General features: G+C 54.5%; 7 protein-coding genes across 7 annotated transcripts; 2 read left to right on the top strand and 5 right to left on the bottom strand.

The window, feature by feature from the left end:
• Nucleotides 1–605: 605 nt before the first annotated feature.
• On the bottom strand, nt 606–3,050 carry MRS44_000650 (uncharacterized protein; the record flags this gene model as incomplete). Its single annotated transcript, XM_065624145.1, has 6 exons — nt 606–1,484; nt 1,551–1,614; nt 1,664–1,727; nt 1,769–1,980; nt 2,037–2,688; nt 2,738–3,050. 6 exons carry the CDS (start codon nt 3,048–3,050, stop codon nt 606–608), a joined length of 2,184 nt encoding a protein of 727 aa, XP_065479860.1.
• A 706-nt stretch (nt 3,051–3,756) lies between these two features.
• MRS44_000649 (uncharacterized protein) lies at nt 3,757–4,973 on the bottom strand (the record flags this gene model as incomplete). Its single annotated transcript, XM_065624143.1, has 3 exons — nt 3,757–4,141; nt 4,193–4,809; nt 4,875–4,973. 3 exons carry the CDS (start codon nt 4,971–4,973, stop codon nt 3,757–3,759), a joined length of 1,101 nt encoding a protein of 366 aa, XP_065479859.1.
• Nucleotides 4,974–6,471: 1,498 nt separating this feature from the next.
• On the bottom strand, nt 6,472–7,401 carry MRS44_000648 (uncharacterized protein; the record flags this gene model as incomplete). The annotated part of the gene is made up of 1 exon (XM_046280665.2): nt 6,472–7,401. One exon carries the CDS (start codon nt 7,399–7,401, stop codon nt 6,472–6,474), a length of 930 nt encoding a protein of 309 aa, XP_046138544.2.
• A 491-nt stretch (nt 7,402–7,892) lies between these two features.
• MRS44_000647 (uncharacterized protein) lies at nt 7,893–8,529 on the top strand (the record flags this gene model as incomplete). Its single annotated transcript, XM_065624142.1, has 2 exons — nt 7,893–7,940; nt 8,113–8,529. The coding sequence occupies 2 exons, from the start codon at nt 7,893–7,895 to the stop codon at nt 8,527–8,529; spliced, it is 465 nt and encodes a 154-aa protein (XP_065479858.1).
• A 2,047-nt stretch (nt 8,530–10,576) lies between these two features.
• Nucleotides 10,577–11,059, bottom strand: MRS44_000646 (uncharacterized protein; the record flags this gene model as incomplete). The annotated part of the gene is made up of 1 exon (XM_065624141.1): nt 10,577–11,059. The coding sequence occupies one exon, from the start codon at nt 11,057–11,059 to the stop codon at nt 10,577–10,579; it is 483 nt and encodes a 160-aa protein (XP_065479857.1).
• A 5,221-nt stretch (nt 11,060–16,280) lies between these two features.
• MRS44_000645 (uncharacterized protein) lies at nt 16,281–17,022 on the bottom strand (the record flags this gene model as incomplete). The annotated part of the gene is made up of 4 exons (XM_046283829.2): nt 16,281–16,309; nt 16,374–16,539; nt 16,597–16,642; nt 16,709–17,022. The coding sequence occupies 4 exons, from the start codon at nt 17,020–17,022 to the stop codon at nt 16,281–16,283; spliced, it is 555 nt and encodes a 184-aa protein (XP_046138543.1).
• A 698-nt stretch (nt 17,023–17,720) lies between these two features.
• MRS44_000644 (uncharacterized protein) lies at nt 17,721–18,473 on the top strand (the record flags this gene model as incomplete). Its single annotated transcript, XM_046280664.2, has 1 exon — nt 17,721–18,473. One exon carries the CDS (start codon nt 17,721–17,723, stop codon nt 18,471–18,473), a length of 753 nt encoding a protein of 250 aa, XP_046138542.2.
• Nucleotides 18,474–23,979: the final 5,506 nt, after the last annotated feature.

Genomic DNA, 23,979 nt, shown 5'->3' with positions numbered 1-23,979 from the left:
CAATCCAGCTTTGGACACTCTTAACTCAGGTCCTGCTTCAACAAGTCATCTTGACCCTCCATCATCACCCATCCGTTCATCATGACTCGATGAGAATCCTCAAAGAACCACACACTTCATTTCGCAACCCCAATCGTCTCTCCCAGGTCCAACCCCCCACTTGATCCCCCATCCCATACCCTCAACCATCCGGACCAGGTTCCGGTCATACTCGCCGTGGAGATCGCAACGAGGGCAAGGTCGGCTCTTCGTGCGATAGTATTTGGGAGGTTGCTTGGCTGTGCCGTCGCAAAAGGTCGGGCAGTTGTTGAGACCCATGAGTGGCTCGCACGGCTCCGTGACGACGACCCAGATGTGCTTGCAGTCTTTGTGCTCGAAGCAGGTTAGGGTGCACATGTTGATGACTGTTTGAGGTTGGGCGAACTTGAAGGTGGGAGATACCGCACGAGATGTCGGTTGATAAAGAAAGTTGTATTGTTAAGAAAACTTTATTGGGATCAAGGCCTGTGAATCAGTATCCAAGCCCTCGCATACAAACGCCGAGCCAGTGCCTCTCCAAATGCATTCTGATGAGAATCACACCCTAAAAAAACTCCTCGCAATGCTTATGAAACCCGATCCATCAAGCCCCTAAATGAAGATGCTGCCGTGTTATCGCCTCTAAGTGTACCGCTCTCGTCTAGCTCAGCATCGTTACTATCGTCTTCAATTGCTTCCTCGCTGGATGGGACGAGCCGCGAGAGCATGGTTTCCATTCTGCGCATGGCCCTTTCCATGTTTGCGAGCCTCTCCGCCGTTCCCTCTAGGACGTCGGCGTCGGAGAATGACCCTCGAAGCTTCTGTGGGATGCCCGGGAACATGGAATCACGTCGCGACGGACGTCGAACAGTAGGGTCGTTCGGACGGTTATGGTCGAGCTCAGCCGTCGCATTCCGTGTAAACTGTCTTCGAATAAGATGATGCGTCAAGTCGTCGTCGACGGCGATGTCATCGTGCACCGTATCCGGCGGCGGAACCTGGAACACGGCACGCAAATCTCGGTGGACGGTCAACCGCCACTTCTTCCAGAACCGACTCTTGGTCGGCGGTGGAACCTTGACCTCGGTAGGGTCCTCAACAACCCGAGAAGGCCAGAGCAAGCGACGCTCAGCAACGGCTATGAGAATAAGTACCGGGAAGTTGAGGGTTTTGACAGCCGCGACGTGGATCTTGTGGAACCATCGGGGGTTGACGATGAACTTGAGCGGGATGAACAGAAACACTGCGAGGATGTTGAAGGGGGGCTGGTACGCAAAGACGGCGTCGGCCTTGACGCCCTCGAGTGTGAGGACTGCTCGTCGAAAGTTGATCTCTTGCAAGGCATTGGACGAGATGTTGCTGAAGGTGTTAGACAGCATGGACACCAGGATCGTAAGGAACAGTGTGTTGCCCAAGAAAGCAAAGGCCACCATGACACTAGGCCCTAATAGCCAGTGAAACTCGGTCTGGATATATGTTAGACATCTCTATATAGAGTAAACTCGATGGGAAGCGGAATGGGATATACTAACCGATCGCTGAATACCTGTACCGTCAAGCCCAAACCAGATGTAGATCATCCATTTCGAAATGGTCCTGAATATTGTGAGCCCAAGACTTGTCAAGGTATCTGAGCGAGACATACACTATGGGGTGAGCTCCCTCGCCGAGCCAGAGAAGCGACAGCAAGAAGCCGAGGAAACACCAAGCTGACAGTGCTGTCAGAAAGAAGAAATCGGCCACCATCGACCTAAGGGATAAGAAGACCAAGTTGTCGCTGAGTAGGTTGAACGCCAACCGCGGACCAGCACAGGGGCTGCGAGCGCGAGCACGTCGTATGCTTGCTCAATCATGTTTATGTCATCAACACGCCATCCGTAGATGCGCAGGACGAGGTATATCCAATAGATAAGGACAAAAGCGACATCGAGGAATGACCAGAGGTTCTGGGTATACACGTTCCTAAGATACGGTCAGCAAACTCGTGAAAAACCAAGTGGTGATGGGCGTGAACTCACCATCCGTGTGCCAGGATAGTAGCAAACTGATCCAGACCCCATCCAAAAGCAAAGATAGCAAAGGCAACCTCGACGCCATTGTGTAAGCCCTGGCTCCTTAGAATCATGACGCTAAAATAGAGAGCGAGTAACACTGCGAATTGCAGGGACTCGAGGATATTCCGTGTGCGAGGGACAATGAGCCGGTACTGGTTGAGAAGAGGCGACTCGCGAGGTTCGTATATGGATATAGGCTTCAGCTTGTAGTGATCGGGGATAATGTCCCAGAAAGTCGAAGGAGTATAGACGATACGGCCCTCATAGATGGCATTTACAACCTTTTGACAAGTGGCAGAGCTCAAGAAATGCTTGCTCTCAGTCACAATGGCGATCTCAAGGGACGGCAGGGTTTTGTGGTGAACCCAGGTGGTGATGCGCTCCGCCTCGGCGCGGATCTCATCAGGGGCGTTCTGGAAGGGCTCGAAGCCGGCGACGAGGATGTGGGCCAGCAGGAGGAGGCCTTCGTGGCCGCCGTGAGCCTCGCCGAAGCGACGGAGAATGCGTGTCGCGATGAGCTCGCACAGGGTGGCGCGCGTAAAATTGACATTGTGTCTGTTGTTGAGATGAGACTGCTCATCGAGGAACTGAGCACGGTTGACCAGCAGACAGTAGACTATGATAGGTCAGTAAGAGTTGTGAGAATGAGGTTGAGTCTATCTCACTGATAGAAATGTCATTCAGGCCATAGAACTTGTCCACCAGCGGCCTCACAACAGTGACGTTGATCCTCAAGTCCTGCAGCTGCTCCAGGCTCAGATAGTCCTCAACCACACTGATAATGTCGCGGCGGATGCGGTGGATGTTTGTGTACACGGGCAAGTGGCTGTGAGGATCCGTCATGCAGCTGTAGACGGCCTCGGCGTTCTCGACGCCGCCCGTGCTGAGGCGGGTGCCCAGCAGAGGACGCCTCTCGTCCGCTCTCGGGTCGAATCCGGGGTCCGGCAGCGTGATGCGCCGGCGGATGTTGCCAGCCATTGACGCGCCGGCCTAAAGTGGTCAATCAAGTGAGGCGTTGGAGATGGTGAAATCCAGCCGATGATCGCGTCGTCGGGTTGTTGAAGAGATAAGTTTTCAAAAGTCCGAAGGGCCAAGCGAGCGATTAACCTGGCTACCAAGATAAGAAGGCTCAGGCAGTATCTAAGGGTATTTAAGCCTTGGCAAGAAGAGTTAAATCAAGATCAAGATTCAATGCACGCCCAAAGCCTTGAAGAAGAAAAACTATGCAGGAAATGAAATTGAATCCCTTTGGCAACGTGCAACGTCATAAACGCCCAGTGTTTTGGATCTTGAATCTCGCTGATGTCGCACTAGAACTGCGCCACTGATTGGACGAGTTCGCTGGGCCTGGGCGAAAAACGTGGCGAACCTGGATCGGCTCGGGCCAAGTTTCTTATGCATCTTTTGACAGGATCTGATAGAGGCAAATCAGATCAGGCATTAGATAAGGGACCCTGAAGGGAGAATGTGAGGCTTCATTTGTTGGGTTGCAGTCCATCGTTCATTGGAGACTTGGCGTCCACGTGCATGAAATGTGCACAGAACCATGGATAGACACTAACAAGACGACAACCTACAATCACCATCTCTTTCATGCGCATAGATCTAGTTGTGATCTTTATCGACTCTCTAAAACACATGCATACCCTGTCAAAGCACCACCCCGTATTACACATCCCTTCCCTCACAGCTTTGCCTCCTTGCCAGCCCCAGCCTCCTTGGCCAACTCCCAAGCGACCTTTGCCAGCGGTCCCCTGGTCATCGAGTACTGCTTGGCCTTTTCGCTGCTCGCCTGCCTCGCCGCGTACCTCGCCGCGATCCCCTGGCACACGCCCGCCAGCTTCCAGATGCTAAAGGCCATGCCCCATGGCACCTCGGCTCGGGGATCGTACCCGCTCTCCGCCGTGTACCACTCCAGGATCTGCTCCGGCTGCGGCAGGCCCGGCGTTCGTCCAGGGAGGAACTTGGACACGTCGTAGGGTGTGGTTCCCGGGTATTTGGAAGTGTAGAAGTTGGTCAAGAAGTTGCACACGTCGGATAGAGGATGGCCGATCGTGGACATCTCCCAGCTATACCAGACAGTCAGTCAGATGTCACCAAACAACAAGGTAAAAACATACTCTAGAATGCCAATGACTCTCGGCTCCGTCTTGTGAAACACCAGGTTGTCAATCTTGTAGTCGCCATGCACAAGAGTCGCCCGGTCCTTGGGCTGCAGTCGCTCATTCTTAAAGAAGCGCACCGTCTCGTCAAAGTTGGGAAGCCTTCCAACAGCCTCCTTCGTCTCCACGTCCACGGCCTTCTCCTGGCTCCCGCAGATGGTGACCCACGTGTTGATCTGTCGAGGGTAGAACCCCGATGCCCTGCCAAACTTCTCCAGGCCAACCTTTTGATAATCGACAGCGTGGAAGCGCGCGAGCGTCACCACAGCGTCGCGCCACATGGCCTCGCGCTCAGCGGGCTCGACACCCGGCATGGTAAAGTCCTCAAAGATGCGCCCGTCGAGAAACTGCATGATGTAGAACGGGGTGCCGATGACCGAGTCGTCCTCACACAGGCAGTACGTCTTAGGCACTGGAAGGTCAGTGTGCTCAAGTGCGTGCATGATGCGGTATTCACGCTCAACCTTGTGCGCCGTCTTGGAGAGGAGCTTTCCAGGAGGCTTCTTTCGCATCACGAAGCGCTGACCATCGGCGGCCGTGATCTGGTACGTGGGGTTGGATTGGCCAAAGCCGAACTGATTGACGTCACATGGTCAGCATCGCAGCCATTCCCATAGTCGAAAGACGGTCGTGAACTCACCTGCTTCAGATCAATCGGCGTCTTGATAGCTGGCACATTATCCGAGATGTACCTCTCGAGCGCCGCCTCGTCGACGGGTTGCCGTACCCTGCCAGCCATGACCAAGAGTGTTGATTCCTCGTCTCAGTAATGTGGGCTGCTCAGTGATCAAGGGAGCTTCCAGGTCTTGCGAGACACAGATTGTATGTGACAGGAGAAGATTATAAAAGTCTTGACAGCTAAACAAACCCCAAGTCAGTTTGACCGGGGTCGCCAGGTCGCCTTTACATGCTTATGTTGCAGCTGAGGTCCCCGTTCTAGGACATGCCGAGGTCCAAATCTGGGGTCGGTCAGGTTACATACAGTTCATCGCCGCGGGCCATGCCTTGCCCCTCTTCCCCAATCTCTCCACATTGTGTCACATCTCCTCGGCATCTTGCCATGGAGACTAATAAGGGGCCGCATTTTGATCCCGAGCCAATGAACAATCGATTCATCTGGCTGAGATCGGCTGCGCTTATCAAAGACATTCATGGGTGTTGTAGCTAGACAGTGGTAGGTGGACAGGCCAGACACAAACGTCGGTCACCTTAGCCTTCCCATATGTTTGAGGGACAGTCATTCACTTGAGCCGAATACCTAGGTAGATGAGAATCTTGAACACCTGTGAGAATCTGCCAAGTGTTATACCTGTTTTCTTCCAATGTTAATAGAGCCACTTACACATTCACAACAGAGAACAACGAGCCAAGTTAAACAACAAAGTGTAAATCATGTACGCGCTTAGATTTTCAGACACTGTCTCCCTCTGCTACTGGTGATCCGGCATTGAATCATACTCGGCGGCAACTCTAAACTTATACATCCATGGGGCCACAAGGAGCACCAAGTCCATAAACCAGTCCTCATTTCTTCTCTCTTCCCGAAGTATTTAACATGTGACAAAATATTCTTCTTTTTTCTTTTTTCTTTTTTCTCCTTTTTCGCATATTCGGGTTTGTTGTTCTCCTCTCCATCCCGCCCTCGCTTGTCAACTTGTATTGGAATGCCTGCCCACATACATGGGCAATATGCATCAGCAGCCAAGTGACTGACTTCGTTGGTGCCAGACCCACGTTGCACGAGCTGCGAACCATCTTCAAAGAGTTCGACAAAAATAAGAATGAGAGAACCGAAAAAGACAAAGGAGAAAGGCCCGAACGAAATAACAAAGAGGGGGTATCCATCATGTTGAATCGTCCATGCATTCTGTCCATCCGATATTCCTGAGGCCACACCCATCCGAGTACAGGCGTGACATGCTGTTGCCAGTCCAGTGCTGTATTACAATGAAACAAAAAAATCAAGAAAGAGAGCTGCCGGGTCCTGGCATGGCCCCGACAGCTCTGTAAGAGCCGTAAACGAAGGTGTCAAAACTTGAGAAAAAAGACACAGACCCAATATTAACCGAAGACACCCCCGTCCGGTCGACAATAAACCCCCTCGCCCGTCGCCGACCCCCTAGATAGACTCGAGTGGGGAGTTGAAAAGAAGGAACAATCGTGCTGCTGTCGTGACGTCGTAAACCGCTTATAGGTCAACAAAGGAGACTTGGGTGATTTATACATATAGTATACGATCAACCCTCGTCTTCATCTTCGTCGTCCCTTGGGCTCGCTGTGTCCGTCTTAGCTCTCTTGTTCGTCGACGAAGAGTCGGCTGCAGACTTGCGCTTGGTTCCTGCGGATCCAGACGCCTTATCTCCGGCCGCGGAATCATCAGCTTTGCCGTCTCCCTTGCCAGCGTCGCGCTCCATAGCGGCGACTTCTTCTGCTGTGAGAAAGCGACCACCAGGGCCACGCGGACGGCGCATTGCGTGGTTATGTCGCGATTCGTGAAGGTAGGGTTTTCGGCCTTTCGAGGTCAGTCGAAGCTGTTCCTCAAGCTTTTGTCGGGCAACACGCCGCTTGAGAATTCGATGAAACTGCTTGGCATTGACATATAGTGGCGATTCCTCAACGCCGCCTCCAGCCGGCATCTCCGGGGATTGCGGATGTTGCATCTGTGCGGCCGGCATTTGAGGTGGGGCAACGCCCGGTCGCGCGCCGGCGTGGCTCATCATGGTCGACGCGTTGGGAACCCCAGGGCTGGTGACCTGGCTCATTCGGCGGGCGGGAATCTGTGTCATGTTGTTCATGCGAGGGGACTGGCGATTGTCCTTCTTAGCGGTGGCGCCGCCCATACGAGGGGAGCTTTGAGGCATGTTGGGATCTGAGGGCATATAACCATAATTGGAGCCAGACGCGGCAGCGGTCGCAGCCATTGCGGCCGCCTGGATACCGGGCATGCCATAAACTTGCTGCATGCCCTGCTGTGGCACGCCGTATTGTGGTTGATACATGTTGTGTCCTTGAGGCTGGGCCTGGTGCTGCTGCTGGGGGATAATGGGCGACGTCTGCACCGTGTGCTGATTGATGTTGTTTGTGGGCGAAGTGATGTTAGCAGCACCAGAGTTCGCGTAGCCTGAGGTTGTGTTTTGTCCTTGCTGTTGATATTGGCCGTAGTCCATTATCCACTAGCAATCCAGTTTGATTGGCAGGTGTCGAGGATAGGCGTCCTCGTCGCGTTTCAATTCGTTGATGGCGTGTTGGGGTTTAGAGCTGGATTCGACCAAAGATGTAAGACGCGTAACAATTCTGACGTCCAAAATCCGTTCGACAGAGAAGCAAATGACGAATAGTTGCGATGCAATGGGAAACCGAGTTGGAGAGTTGTGGGTTTAAGGTCCAGCTGTTTGGCTTGGGTAGAGTTGGGCTGTCGAGTCAGGAGCCCTCTCTTCAAGATGCTCTAGTCGCGACAGATCTGGGAGAAGGCGTACCCAAGTGATTGGGCATACGTGTGCGAGGTGGCAAGCTGAAATGGGGCAGAAGCGGTCTCTCAGACGGTCAACCACAGCATATGCGAGCTGATGTCGTGGCTGGATACTGCCTGTAGTGGCTGATGCGGCGGTTCACACAGCCACGTGAGAAGTAAGCGATGCCGTTTAGGCAAGAGAACAATATGGCAGCCGAGAAGACGGCAAGGAGCGACGAGAGACAGCACTGGCTGGTCAGTTGCTTTGTCTGGAGAAAACTGTCCAACCATAGGCGTTAGCTACGCTGTATATATGCTAGGCTAGGATGAAGGGGTGGGACGGTGGAAAGAAAAACGGGGGCGGGCAACGGGAGCGGGAAGGGGTGCAAAATGCGCGTCTGGAAAGCCACTCTTGATGCGTTGGCAGCCCAGAGTCCCATGCATGACGGAATATGCAACAGGCGGGCCCACCAGCCCACCCCGGCGTGCTAGGCTGGCCAGGCCTCGAGTTGGAAGCAAGGGCTTTGACTCGAGGCCTCAAAGCAGAGGGAAGCCTGTTACGCCGAGCAGACTGGTGACGGCCATGTCAAGAGACACTGGTACTCTCGACTCCAGCTTCTACCGCTTTTCGTCACGTCCCTGGCCAACCCCATGTCTGATCGTCAGTGACGATGCCGAGACGGATGAGGTTGAATCGGTCCGCTATGGCCATGGGAAGCGACCTGCCTGCCCTTGGGCTGCACTCATCCAGATAAGCGCCGTTGGACTCGCATCGAGGCAAGGCAAGGCGGCGCCCAAGCTGGTTGGTGGCGGAGACTCGATTCCCTTCCGGGACTCTGGATAGCTGCGGCCCTGCGCCTTGCAACAGGGTGCCAGAGCGGGGTATTGGCTGGCCAGAGGAACGGGACGCAAACAAAGGGACGGGTGTGCATATCAAGGCTGAACGACAAGGATATGGGTGAAAGCGAGAACCAGGGGACAATATCTCTTTCAACAACATCATTGACTCTGTGTCACGAAGCGGACACCCGAGTAGGCTGTTTCGTGGGGAAGAGGGGATGATGCTTATGTGGTGGAGTGGAAACCAGAGTGGCATGTCTGGTCGGTGACGTTTGAATCAGGCAGGTCGGCGGCGGGCGAAACGAAAGAGGGCGTGCTCGAATTCCACGCGACCGCCCTTCTGCCAGAACACTGGGGGTAAAAGAACCAAAATGGAAAAACTTGTACGTACAGCAATGGCGTGTAGGAGTGCCTCGCTTGAATTTCAAGCCGTGACAGAGGTGCGGCAGCTGTGATCGCGTTGTCAGCATGAAACGCGGTAGATTATCGGCGACGTCGAGTCTGTGTAAGTGACACCAGAACCATGCAGTGCAGCGCAGTGCAATGGCCAAGGTTGGAGTAAGCCGTGGGCAAGCGGCAGAAATGCGCGCCAGTGAAAATGCCAAAAAGAAAAGACGCGTTTTGGAGACGAGGCAGAGACAATGATGGGTGTGCTGACACGGTTGACTGCCTGCCCCAACTGCGAACGACGCGCTGTCGCGTATGCGCCCAGATGAAGAGGGATGGCCTCAAAGGGAAGTGCTCTGGAAGAGGAGCTTGGGGAATATAGTGAAAAGCAAGCAGAAGCGGCTCTACGTACCTTTTGTGATGCAGGAAACCGACAGATGCACACGAGGCGCGGATGCACGGTTGATGAGCGGGAAACGTATGAAGCTTCGGCGCGCTCAGAGCTTACTCGCACGACCTTGATTCACACAAGGCCAGTTGAGACGAGAGTTGAATCTGGGGTAAATCGGGATCCGCAGGCAGAAGTCGTCAGGTGACGGACAAAGCGGCCAATGGAGAGGATCAAGACGATGCTGGCGACGATGATAGGCCTTGTGGTTGAGATGTTGAAAAGGCGAAGCGAGGTGAGAAAAGCGAGCTGATTTGCTGGTGGTGCGTGGTGGATTTGATTTGGGGTGGGTGGGCTGTCTCGGGCGAGTGACGAGGGCCGGTCGTTTTGTCGCGCGGCAGCGTGAGCCTTGCCAGTAAAGTAATTAATTATCTGACGGGCCACCAGATGACGGACGGCAAGGGCCAGGCTAAAGATGGTCCGAACCGGAAGCGACCGTGACGGCTGAGGAATCGCTTTGTCAGAAAAGGCCAGGGTGCGAGAGATCCCGATGCTAGCTCGCTAAGTAAAGAGACCCGACGCGTCTGGTCAGACTTTCAAAACAATTGTCCGCTGACAGCCGCGTGTATGAGACGAGTGCCCCACGAAGTCGCAACGCTGGCCTTGACTCGGTCGAGTCAAAGAGTAGAGCCGGGTGTGGAGAGGTAAGACAGGATAAGAGGGGGTTGGGAGTTGATTCAGATATGTGAGAGTTTGTGTGGAATGCGTGAATGGGCGAGTGGTGCAGACCAAGAGGGGAGGGTAACGCGGCAACGCGGCAGTTGTTGCGCAGCAGGCCTTTTTGGCTTAGCAGACGTAAGAGACCCAGGACGTTTAAGCGGAGAGCTGAAAAACACCCTTGGAGCTGAAAAGAAACAACCTGAAACGTAGGTAGGTTGGCTGTTGGGTAGGAGTTGGGCGATGGAATTCGCGGCTGAAGAACAGCACGAGTATCGACACCAAGCTATTGATTGAGGTGAGGTGAGGATATCTGTTGTCGATAAGGCGCATGTTAGTCCTATTGGTGAACAAGCTTTTAGAAACTGTAGTATAACTACAGTTTCTGGGCGTCGTGCATTACCGTTTGGGGCGGTTCGGCGCGCGATGAGCGAATGGTAGAAGCTCAAGGCGGGCGGAGGCAGAAGCTTGTCTCTCGGACGGGCCAACTGGAAAGCAAGGGCAGAGCGTTTATCGGTCGCGGTTCACGGGAGCGTTTGCGCGCGCGCGTGGGATCCAATCAAGGCGAGATTGGATGCGATTTGTGAATGGCTGGCCAGTAGACACAATTAAGTGTTTCGAGGCCTGGGACGAATCTGATTGCTTGCTGAGTGGATGAGAAGGAGAGCAGGAAGATTGATTGGCCGTGAAGGAGGAAAGGCCGCGAGAAAGGACGAGGGAAATGCGACGAGATGATTTGAGGGGCGGGCTCCAGACTCTTTGTAGACTTGTGACTGGCGGAAGCAACCTTGGGTGGGGCTCGCATAGGTGGCTGGGGTGTGAGGCCGAAATCTGATTCGAGGGGCATAGCGTGACGCAAGGGCTGAACCTTTGAGTCCTGAGGCAGCAGTCCAGGGGGGTGTGAGGGGAGATTTTTTTGGGCTGGTCTTGGCTCGGCCTCGGGCTCCGGCTGACGGTTTCCCGCACCGTACCGCACCACGGGCAGAGAGCTTTTCACCTTGACCTGTGAATTGCGGCTTTTTGTTGGCCAGCTGCTCGACATCAGTCAATATCAGGTAGTTTTTGGCTCATCTGCAAGCTTCAAGTCATGATAGTCTCGGGCACCGACTTGTCTTCCATTCTATCTCTCTTCCTCCCGGCAGCACTACCCTCGATGGCCCTGGCCCGTGAGCCGTGAGCCGTGATCCGGTGCCCCAAGTATCAGATCTTGGATACATCCCTTTATCTGACGCGCTCCATGTCCTGCCTTCCGTCTCCCTCACGACTGACCCCGCTCTTCGTTCAACTCTTTTTTCCCCTCTGCAATTCTCACCTTGGAATGCAGGACGGGGGGGTGATTACGAAACGCTCAGCAAAAATGGGCCGCTCGCAGGAGCCAAAAAATGATTTTGGGCTTGTCTCGTATTGTCTTGTTTTTTGCCTCGTCCTTTTTAGCTTGCTCAGCCACTCTTGTTTTTCCTCGGTTTCTCAGGCTGGTCCCTGACCGCTTCTCCCAACTTGTTGTCTCCTTGATGCCTCTGCTCCAGCAACAGGCTGCCTGCGTGGGTGTTGCAAAACCGGTGACGACAGAACTTGCAACCAAGCTCGAGCTGCCTTCACCCCCTCCTTCTTGTCGGCCGATCACCGCCCACGATGGATGGTGTGTGGATGAGCTGGCAATCCGGCTCGGGGACTAAAATTAGCCCCAAGACTTTTTTTAACCTTCCGGCGGACGACGGGGGACACAAGGCCGTGTCGCTGAAGCTGCTGGGAAGCTTGGAGTGAGCTTGTTGGAGCTGAAGCTGAAGCTCCAAAGTACCGAAGCTAGAATGAGGTCAGAGGCAGCCTGTCCTGCTCTGGACCACGACAAGCGGTGACTGGGCTGGGCTGGGCTTTGTTGACTCACGGGGCTGGCCGTTACAGTGAGCGTCCTGCCGATGATGGATGTCGACGTGCTGCCGTTCGATGTGACTTGTCTCACATTTTGAGTGTTGGTTCACAGCGCCAACATGGCTCCAGCCTCAGCATCCCCTATCGATACGCTATCGATTTCCACCCCATCAAGGCTGGCTGGGCGGGACTTTGACGACAGATCCTGGACCTGGACTCATTCAGGGTGTTGCTGCTTGCTTGCTTGCTACTGCTGGTGTTGCTGCTGCTCCTGATGCTGGCCTCAGCAGGCTCTCCCAAATCCATTACTTTGCTCCGTCCCGTGTTGCTGTGACTGGGTTGGGCTCCAGCGCCGGAACCGCTCGTGGCGTCGGGTTTCTCTGATCTGGGCTAGCATGGAGTTAGGCGTGAAATCACACACACCCAAGGACCAACTCGGCTCCACGTGACGACGCGAAATTCGCCTCTTTTCGGTCACTTGCACGGCAGCGAAACAGACCAAGCAAGCAGGCTGGGCTGGCGCTGGCAGAGCAAGGTAGCAGCCGCACAGTAGCAGCCACCCAGGGATCGAGAGTATCGATCACCAAGAGACGAATTAGAAATGTCGGTGTGCCGAACCTGAATCCGGCGATCTGGACACCTCCGTCACTGGTCACATCTCATCAGAGACAAATGCAATGCCAGCCTCGTGTGCTTGATTTTGTTTTGGCTTTTTGCCATGGCCTGTGGCTCATTCACGCAGTCAGGCAGGCAGTCACGGTACTGCACAGTACTGTAATGGCAGCTCCACACAACTCGCTCGGATCTGCGAGTGCTGGTTCCGAGTCCGTGTCTGCTGGTTGCTGGTGCCAGCTAACTGCATTGATGCCAGCTTTTTTACAAACCAGACGCCCGAGGAGGGGAGTTGAGTGCCGTGCTGGGACTTGAAGCTGTCGAGGGCAGCAGATATCATGCAGAGGCACCCGACGCTCGCTTCCAATCCCATGGATGGATCCAATGCCACTGCCGTTCGAGCCCTGTCATCAACAACCTATGTACCGACCGTGTCGAGGGGATGGGATGGGGCCTTGGATGCCGGCCGCAGCAGTTCGTACGTGAGCGCTATGAGTCGGTGAGTGGCCGTGGATCCTGGCCCTGTGGATCAAGGTGGCACGGTCGTAGCACCTCGTTGGGATGGATGTGCGGGACGACCTGCCGAAGGGTCCGTGGGCCTCTGATTCTGCCTCTCTGAGGGCCAATTTTCAACGCGTGGACGCGGCGCGTACATTACCTGCTCACTAATGGGTTTTCCGGTCAAGACGGACAATGGCATACGTTGACGCGTCTGTATCAAGGCATACAAGCTCGACTGCACAAGTCAGGTCAGACTGGAGACCAGCCAGCGAGGACGATGGGGGGGTGCTACGTTGGTGCGTTGTCGGTTGTGCCTCTTCTCACGCATCGCATGTAAAGCTGCTGCTTGCTGCTGCTGCTTGCTTCTACCTCCTTCTCCTGCTGTACAGTCATATCTGCTGCCGTTATAGCTCCCCGCCATGTTTCGCACGTCTCGGGTGGTGGGGCTCTACCGCGTGGTGGTGTGTATGCCTGTGTCTTTGGCGTCCTTGGGCCATCGAACATTGCATTCATGGAGGGGGGATGGTCTACGGTCTACGTAGGGAGGTGTTGATGTGGTTGGCCCCATGGGTGTGGATGGGCTTCAGTGTGAATGAGATGAGGATGGGGTTGGGCTGCCAGCTTCTGAAAGGCGGGAGCATCAACGGCATGGCCGCTCAAACACGCCGAGGCTTCAAGGATCGATTGGACAAACAACGCACCCATCTCAATAATCTTCCGATTGGCCATGCCCAAGAGGCTCACACAACTTCTTTCTCTGCTCTCCAAAGCCATGACGCATTCATCTCTGCCGTCCCCTTGCCACATGTGATAGATTACGGTGATGACGGAACACATGCGCCATGCGTTGATGGCATCCCAATCATCCCACATCACAACGCGATGCACGTAGGCGCCCTGTATGATCTACGGGGACGGACAAGTCTAGGCCTGAGGGGGCCCAACGTCGGTCGGTCTGGCCTGGCCACCTCTATTGTATGGGTTGTGCTTGGGCTTGACACGTTGTCGTCTCAACAGATGTATCAGAGTTGCCAGGCAAGGTAATGGATGGATGGATCGCATCAAAGCCCGATGAATTGCATCGAGGGTCAGGTCTGCACCCCTAGAATCGGCCTGTCCGCCTCACCTTGGCTGTGCTGTATGTTGGCGTCGCTGGCTGCAAGCCCTGGATGTGCCATCAGGCAAGCAAAGGTCCGTCTGGCTTGACAGAGATTGCGGGCGTCTTTGCATGGCAGCGGAGGAAAACCTACGAAGCCGTATTCGCGTGCCTCCTCTGTTCCAAAAGTTGTTGACTTTTGTCTCCCACTCATCAGCCCACCTGCGCTGCCAGCCTGGCACCACTTCGAACTGCTTGCTCCCAACATGCACGCGACATTCTCCCTTTCTGACATTGACATCTGCTGCCCAGTAACTTGAGCAGCCTCACCTTTTGCCCGGACGGACGGTCGGTCTCGGGGCTCGTATTGCTCCGTCATCCCTTTCAGCTCCTCGACACGGACGCCCGTCACGGACCTGTTTCCATCATCCTCCTCGTCACTATCACCGCAACACGACTCGTACCCCTAGAGATATCACCTACTATCACACAAGTCACAGCTCGAATTCTAGAGCCCTTCTCCCGTCATACTCGGCGCCCTCGGGACTAGGCCCGGGTCGCACGCGGCCGTCACCATGCCGCTCCGATTCGCCTTGACGAGGGAAGAAACTGCCCAATGCTTTTCCTTGCTGCGCGCTTAACCCGTCCACTCAGGCAGGATATCACGTCCCAGACGCGTCCCAAAACCGCAATTAGCTTTCCCCTGTTCGTGACGAGCCCGCTCCCCTTGCGACGGCCTCTCATTTGTCGCCACAGCTTTGGCTCGAAAACGACCAAGAGAGCTCTCACCCATCCGAGCTTTCGCGGGGCCGCACGCGGCGATCGTCATCTCGGGCCAGGGCGGCTCTAGAGCCTCGGGAGTTCCTTGCTTCTGTCTGTTAGAGCCGAGGCGCGACGCGGTATTTCCGCGTGATATTGATGACGGGCTTTTCTCAATGCTGTGACTGTAATATCACTCTGCCTTGAGACTTCAATTGAGCCCCTGTGACATGTCACCAGCTCGCAATACTATTGTGATTAATCACCGTAATGTCTCGCCACTTGTGAAATACAACTGAAGAGGAGGTTGGTGAGTTGTTTGTTGAGAGGTAATTTCCTGTCTTGGCGTGGATGTAACTCCACGGCTATCGTAAGACTTGAGTGTTTTTCATCCCAAACTCGGTTGGCTTCACTGAAAAACGTCTCGAATGATCGACCAATGGCTTCAGTTAGTGGCGAATTGGCTACTGTATAAACTGTATAAACCAATGACAGAGTTGTGCACTCCGGTTTGGGCGAGGAGGCTGAATATGGTTGAAACTCATTTCGGCTGAGATGCAGGGTAGACAACAACATCACGAACACTGGTCTTCATACTCTTGTCCAAAGTAGCTAGCTAGGGTAATTTTGTTGCTTTTGGCATGCGAGTACGTAGAGTTAAAGAATCTCCTCTGCGCAGATTCGGTCTAGTGTCTAGTGGCATGCTATGTGACTTCAAAGGGTGTGTGTTCACTTACATCGGTGCTCAGGAATCAGTTGTTGTTAATTCAACCATCACATCAAAACATCCTCACCGCAAATGCGATACAGCCACCAATGAGACAAAACACAATAACCAAGAAGCATATTATCACTGGGTGTTGTCGCCAAGTGACGTTCACTGAGCAAACTCAATCCCAACTTAGGTGTTGTGTACTCAAAGCTTGACCAGAGCTGGTGCTTTATTGTCTAGCAAGAGTCAACGTGGGCCAATGGATTCAAACACAGCACGCATAATAAGCTCGAGGTGCTATCATAGACCCGTCCGGACCATATACTTTCCGCCACTCTCATCCACAGCATACACTTAGAGTGCCCTTCACTGGTACTGGTGGACCTGGCTGAACAATACAACGCACCCCAAAATGGACCAAATTGGAAGGTATTCCCGGCATCAAATGTCACAACCAAGGCAACCAACCAAGGTAACTGACCGAGAAATCTGGTCTCATCGGGTCCATGAGCTGTGCTCTGTAGTGAAGATGTCATTGCAGTGACTGAAGCTCGGATTCATGTGGTAGACTGGCGAATGGGAGGAGTGGAAGCAAGGTCAAAGAAGTATCCTGCATCAATTTCCAATTCACTGGACGGATTCTATCTGCAGTTATACATATGCCATGCAGACGGCACTGGAGTTGGAGGTTCGCACTGGCACCATGTCCCGTACTTAACCCAGCACCTGCTCGGCCATGGACACTGGATGGTAACGATGTTAGCCGCGGAGCCGGAACGGAGCCGATATCACCGAATGATGACTTACCACTGCTTCCAGTGTTGTCAGGCTCGACATGCGCCTCCTTGACCTTGCCGTCCTCAACCTTGAGAGCATAGCGTTTACCTCGCATACCACCGAAAATGGCGTACGCATCAAAACCGAGATCTAGAGCCTTGGTAAACTCTCCAGTAGGGTCACCGAGGAACCGAATCTGTGGAATGAGTTAACTCAAAAAAACACATGCCCGTAGTAAGATTCATTTACTCACTCCGGTCTGCTTGGCGGGATCCAGCTGCTCGCTCCAGGCCTTCATACTGCGGAATGAAATCAGCATCGGGCACGCAACGAGGCCGAAATATAATTTGAGCCAGGAAACTCACACGAAGGGGTCGTTGACAGACACGACAAAGACCTGGCCGGCCTCCTTGAGCTTGGGGTGGTTCATGTACGAGGGTACATGCTTGCTGGAGCAGGTGCCGGAGAAGGCGGCGGGGACGCCGACGATGTAGCCGTTGCCCGACTTGAACTCCTCGGCGAGGTTGACCTTGTTTCCGGGCGAGTCCTCGACCAGGACGTCGAGGTCGGGGATCTCCTGGCCGACGCGGACCATAGCTCGAGGGGTCGAGTGGAAGCTGCGTGCGACGGTGGCGGGCCTGGCGAGGGCGGCGCGGCGGAAAGAAGCTCGGAAGGCCATTTTGCGAGGGTCAATTGAAGCTGCTCTAGGGATACGCGAGGTTCCTGGAGGGTGTCGGGTTGCCAATCGTGTCTGGGGGTTGTTTGCGGGGAGGTTGTCGTTGAGGAGCTTGGGGAGCTTGGGACAGCCAGGGCAAGTCCAATGACATCACGGATTTGGGTTCACGATCCACCACGCTAAGAGATACGTACTCCAACCTCACCCTTCAAGGTTCTTGTCTCACTGCTGGCTCTTGCATGTTTTTGTTGAGAGCGGGTAAGTAGTGTAGAAGATTACGCTGATTTATAACTTGTAATTTGTCCCAGTAATGGCAGCATTCTCCAGTATTGACTTGGCTGTGACCATATACTTGCTTCGGGAAGTGAGTTGCGAGTGAACTCGGGAGGCATAGTCTCGAACCTATTGTTGGAGCTGATACTGAAGTCATAAGACGATTACAGTCTGTATATAATGAAATTCAAGCTACTAAATGAATGAAGTGAGTCTTTCTGATCTTTTGATAGACAGCTTCTCTTCGAATGGGGTTCAAGGCCTCGTGATGCTCTTGCCGGGTGTTGGCACCTGCCGATGCAATGTCCACCAGGCAGAACAATCTAGAGCTTTACCCGTTTGCCTGTTGTGGAAAACAAACGCCCAAATTCACCTAATTCGGCTCATTCACGCTTGTCAATAACCCTCAATAGCCCTCAATAGAGATAATGCGCTGGCGTATGCTCCTGCCCCCGACAACTCTCTGCCTTCACACAAACAACTCACCCAACGAGCAACACTTCCCTTCCACCTTCTCTGCCTTTCGCCCACAACTTCCTCTTCCAAGCCTAGGATACTTCGCGACAGAAACTGTGCCTACACTACCACTACGGCACAAGAAACGAGTTCATGTCACTCCCTCGTTGTCAAGGCACCAACTCCCCATCCTAATCACCAAGCAGCCACTCCAATCCTCTCCCCGAAGCACTCGTTCAGTATCGACTATGGCTGCTGATAAGGTGGACTATGTGGCCTGGGGACGCTTACGGGGTTTCTTCGCAACGGAACCGCCTTGGCTCGAGCACATCTACGTTGTGCGTATCGTTGACTTCACTGTTGGTGTTCCCGCAGACGAAGGAGGCACATGTGACGATGGAATTAGCCCTCGACCGGATGAAGAAATCAGAAGCGCCATCTTCATCCAGACCTCCGAGGATTCTTCACTCGCCGGTATCCTCTACGAGACCCATCGCTGGCCAGGCTCCAGCAAATACAGGCTCAGCGTCACTCAATACGCCAACCTGGGGCGCCACACTCACCTGGCCACCGATGCACCCGTCGGCTTCATCTGGAAGAAGGACGCCGAACAGCACCTTCCCGACATTATCAATTCGATCCCAACTCCTGACCCATCCGCCATCCACGCCCCTGGGAGCGTCCCCGATGGCTCAGACCTCCCACCTCAAGACTCGATTGAATAGGTGACACGCGTGATTGAGGCGCTGGGAACCCGGGGCATGCTCATAGACAGGAAGCCCAAGGACTGGTACATTGACGAATCGGGCGTGTTTCACGAGCGTGGCCGCGCGGAAGCGGGTGTTGGAGAGACCATCCACGTCGGGACATCTACGTTGGTTGCGCCGCGGACTGGGCAGAACTGAGGGTTGTCTGGGGACTTGAGGGAATGAGATTTGCACATGTGTAAACATCATGCGATGGAGGCAATACCTGGGGAAATGCGCTGAACATGATACTCGTCAAGAGTCTTTTCTCACCTGGCATGACAACTCCCCGTGTAACTGACCTGATCATCTCGGCAACAAGCATGGAACGCAGCATAATGATATAGAGGTGACGAAACACGATCTATTAGTAGCAGGTATGCTAAGCATCTAAATACAGAAGCAAAGCGTATATCGCACCATGTGCTATAGTTTCACATGCTAGTTTCAGCGACGCTGAGATCAGCATACGTACGCCCTCCCCTATAGAAACAAGGTAGTCAAGCTATTGGCCGAGCAACCCCTGGCCTGTCGCAAGGGGTTGACGGTGAACATGGAAGACTGAGTAGCATCAATGCGTCAACCTCTGGGGCTCAGCCCCGACTTGACACGGAGGAGTTGATCATTCAAGCAGGTTTAGAACCTGGCACCGGAATCAACCGAGGGCAAGGGTGGCAGCCTACATATACCGGGTGCACCACACTGCGTCGGATGAGCCGGCCGTGATGGACCGGGTGCGTCCCCGTTTAACGGTCTTCGTTTCAGAAACCTGTACTTGTAGATGTTGGCTTAAACGGCTCGTCCGGAACCCCAGATGTTGGGGTTGGCAGGGGCAGAACCTGGAAGTAATGGGGAAACCTAATGCTGGGCGGGCGAAGAACATCAGGAACAAGACAAGACAATCACGCTCGCCTCAGCTCAGTCGACTGGATGTGCAAGGCGCCTCCCTGCAGTCGGAGTCGCGATATCGCGTGTTGCACAGTCGCCGGTCGAGAACTGACATGTCTCCCGACAAGGTTGCGCCGCAGACTCGGACGCAATTCTCCCATAGGTCAGACAATATCGAGTCACGCACGCGCAACGCAACGCAACGCATGCACGGCAGTTGGACGGTTTTGTTAGACGTCAACCAAAGAAAGAGAGAGAGAGAGCACAAGCGCAAAAAGCCGCCGGCACGTGGGAAGTGGACTCGACTCGCATACGCAGGCAGGATTAGCATCCCGGGCTCGAATGCGGGTGAAGCCAGAAGTGACAAGCGCTGAGGCGGGTTGGAAATGACGACTCACGCGGAACATTCTCGTCGACGACGGAGGCTAATATGCCGACGAGGAAATACTACTTAGTTGCGTATGTCCAGAGATAAGGATAAGGGACCTAGGCTCGCTTCTCCTTGATGCACAAGGTGGTTCTCATGGACGCCATCTCGTTGTGCATCTGGGCGTTGGGACTAGGACTGCTAGTTCAACACCCGCTTTGACATCTGCTTTCTTTTTCCATCGGGCTCTAGATCCGACAGGCTGAGCAGCGAGCTGAATCCATGCGAGGCGTCTTGTCTTGTCGTGTACTGTACTGCAACTTGACGAGAAGTTGCTGTCGAATCTCCTCATCCTCCCGTTGGCGGCAGAGACGAGGTTGCAGGCTCTCCTAATTAAACGAGAGTGGACGTGATATATCAGGCGGGTGACGTCCATTGTCTGTAATGGTTGTGTGGCACGAAGCCGTCTCTGAGCCATGACTTGTTGATTGGCACAATCCAACGCCCAGTTATCCAAGCAATCCAAGCCATCTCGAGGCCAGTCAAGAGTTGGCGTCGTCTAGGCCCTGGATCGGACTAGCCACCTCGAAAGTGCAGCGTAACCACGCCGGGTCTAGGCAAAACGATCACGATCAGTTGAAGAAAGACGTTGATCTCTGGATGGAGAGTGGCCGAGTGGCACATGGCCTTTTGACAAGCCTGGTCGTGCGCCGAGGTGGTGATGGACACTAGCCCGTGATGTATGGATGGATGCGAAAGTGGCTTGACCCGTCTCCCTGGTGGACGAACTGGGCTTTGGCAGGACCTGGGCAACGCGACGAGGCTTGAGACGAGAATGTGGGGGTTTGTGTTGCATCTTGGTATGGATGGATGATGGGATATGCTCTTCTAGCGGAGACTTTACGTGTGAATGTCACCAACGACCGCTCGCTGGGCATAGGGTCTTTGAGCCTTGAAACGGGCATCTGAAATTGTCGGTGCTTATCTTCAACAGCGACCCCGAGTTGATCTTCAGGGCTCGGTTGCATCGCTCCTTGATGGTGTCGGTTTTGCCCACTTGGCCGATCGACAAGGCCCTCTTCGCAACTGGAATCGCCGCCCGCACGACAGGGAGCCTGGGAACCCGGGCACATACATGGCAAGGGGAGGCCGCATGGCAGGCCGGGGGGACGATGGCCTGCCAAGAGGGCACAGCACGGAACAGGGGGACATGGGATCCTAGAGGGAAAGACACAGAGAGTGATGATGGATGATGCGAGACATGCAGCAAGGGGATTGTATCTAGGTAAATGTACCAAGGTTAATAAGGTGCCGTTGGCGCCTGGAATGTGTTGACTGACAGCCCGGACATGGAAACAAGGTGTCTCTCTACCTAGTCAAATTGCGGCGCAGAAGACGGGAGCTTGGACTGTCCATGGAACAGGGCAGGCCCACGCAAGGAAGATCACTTTGTGACCTGGAAGAAATTTTCTCGATAATGGCCTGAAGTAATGTACCGTACCGTAATAATGGAAGTGGATGCTGGGGAGTTTTTTGATGGATGGAGCTGATCTGATTTTCGAGGCCGTGAGCTCGCTACCCGCATTATGACCTCACTCAGTCACAGCGGTCAGACGGGTCTATAGCACAAGAGATTGGCCATCACGGGAGCAATCTCTGCGGTGAAATTGCAAGAGGACGAGGCAGAGAGAATTGCGCATGCGCGGCGGTTGACGACGACGATACTCGTCCTCAATCGCAGTCAGAACTCGCCGTCACCACCAGCAACAAACCATCCGTCACCAAATCCCCCCTCCTCCGGATAGGACAGGCACCCTTTCACGCGTCTGGGCCGGCTCCAGCCCCTCCATCATCCCACGCACGCGGGCATCCACAGCGACCCGTAACGTGCATAAGCACGGAAGCAGGCACTTTAATACTGGAGCCATGTGCCCTGTGCCTGTGCCTGGGCGAGAAAAAAACTGGCGACGGTCCAATCTGCCCCTGGCTTCGGTGGACAAGGATCTCGGCTTCCCCCCTCTTTCTCTCCCCCCTCCCTCTCCGTTGCCCCTCAAGTGTCCGTTTCTCCCAGGCACAAAAGACAAAAGAGCTGTTTTGGGTCTGCAGCCCGTCCACCAGTGAGGTCCTGCGGCGACCCTCCAGTTGCTGTCGATGGCCCCCTCCCCTGCGTCGTCCCAGACATCCTCTGTTATGTGCCTGGAACAATAGTGAAAAGCCGTTGCCATGCCAGACTATTTCTTATTCGTTTCTGTCAGTCCCCTCAGCTCGGGCACCAAGAAGGCCGCAGCTTTCGAGGCCCAGACGTGAATGTGTGTGAAAGAGAGACGAACGGGCCATGAAGATGACCGTGTTCCGCGTCCGGGAAGAGAACCTCCGTTCAAAGTTTTCTCCCCCTTGTCCTTGGTCTTGAGAAACTCGGAACGGAAGTCTCAACAGAGATCATCGTCGTGATCGACCTCCCAAGGCTCTGGCGGTCAGAGGACGATCAATTCCGCTTGTTCATCCTTCAACCACTCTTCGTTCTGTCAGAGGCTTTTTTGTACTACCCGAGCCGGACACATTGAGACCAAAGGAAGAACTCCCTCCCCGCCGTTGACGTCTCCGTTCCACCCGGGAGGGAGATTGAAAGAGGCGATTTCCAGCCGCGGGGTGAATAAACGAGAGACCATTCTTTTGACTTTTATAAACAGAAAAGGTCTCGGATCGGGAACCGGAAGCGAGGAATTGTTTCGAAAGATGTCAAAGGCATTGACTGATGGTCGTAGTCGATGTAATGCTATGCTATGGATGTTGCTTCAAACGTTAGGTTGGGCTAGGTGATGGGCCGTCGAGGGGACTCTCTGCCCTGTGGGTTCCCGCTGCGAGAGCCCGCCCGCTCTAACGCTGCGGTGCCTCTGGACAGACTCCACCTTCCTCAGGTCCATGGACGGGCAGGTACAGTAGGTTTCGTCTCTGCCCCTGATCCCAGCCGGGGGCACCTAGGACAGTCTTGGCCGTCTTTGTCCTTGTCCCTTATTCAACCCCGGCATCCCTGTTGCCGTGAGCGACTCTTGGCTGATGTCTGTTGTTGTAACCCAAGTGACTGCGGAGCGAGAATGGGCGTTGGCGTTGTCCATGCCCGTCTCTGGCCGTCTAGTGATTGTCGTAGCGGATGGTTATGGTTACAGGGCAGTTGGAGCTGGCTGCAACGCTCAAAGGGTCTCGAATGCTGTCCCAAACCTAAGTACCTGGAGCTACCTCGAAGCTGAATGGAAGCCTCCCGTCTATTGGATCGCCCGCCTCTGCAGCCTAAACATCTGGCCTGGCCACGCTCTTGCATTCCCACCACCACCACCTCGGGGACATCATCAGGTACCGATTCTGTACCTTTTTTTTGCTCTCCTCAGTGTCCGTCCGTCACCCCAACCTGCAACCTGAGAGCATCCATCACATCCATTCCCATCCGTATCGATTCATCCCTCCCTCCCTCTTAGTGTTGCCCCTGACTCCTGCTTTCTTTGCTCTCTTCGTGTTGTCACCCTTGGCCTTGTTCTGCTTCATGCTCGTGCTTCTTCTTCTGCTTCTTCCAAGCGTCGATCGTTTCCCTCTGTCACCCTCCATCGTCCTTTAGACCATCGTCTGTCGTACGTCCTTGGTCACCCTTCTCGTTTCGCTCTCTCTCGATTCCATCCATCCTTCCTTGCTCCCCACACACACAAACCCGCATGACCCTGCAGCTTTGGACGCCCGCTCTCCACCGACCGTCCCACGCGCCGTCTCTCCCTCCTGAAATCCGCGTCTCAGCCGTGCATAAATCTGCCCGATAATACTCCTCAGCCCAGCCTAGGTACCTTGCAGTCCGTGACCTGAGCCGCCGCACGCCAAGTACCTGCCTTGCTCAGGTACCTCTCGCCGCCTCGCCTGTACAATTCCATCACGGCCCCCCCTTACCCTTTTCTACCACCACCACCTGCACCACCACTACCACTACTGCTACCACCAGCACCAACACCACCTACCTCCACCGCTGCCACCTCCACTTTCGTTATCACCATCTGCCCGCCGTCGCTTGTCGTCCTTTTTGCGCTTCCATCCTCCTCGATCGCCTCCTGCGCTCCTTGTGAGAACTCAGGTCCTCGACGTCCGCTGAGCGACACGCAGAGCCGCTCGATTGAGTCGCCATCGCCTGTTGCTATCGCCCCTGCTTGGTCCTTTGCTCTGGCCCTGTCTACCTGCTTCGCCCTCGTCTCG

This window comes from Fusarium solani (genome assembly GCF_023522795.1).
Source record: "Fusarium solani strain SB1 chromosome Unknown bctg00000000, whole genome shotgun sequence".
Taxonomy (NCBI): Eukaryota; Fungi; Ascomycota; class Sordariomycetes; order Hypocreales; family Nectriaceae; genus Fusarium; species Fusarium solani.
The sequence above is the reverse complement of the archived record's forward strand: the minus strand, read 5'-3'. Positions and strand labels throughout refer to the sequence as shown.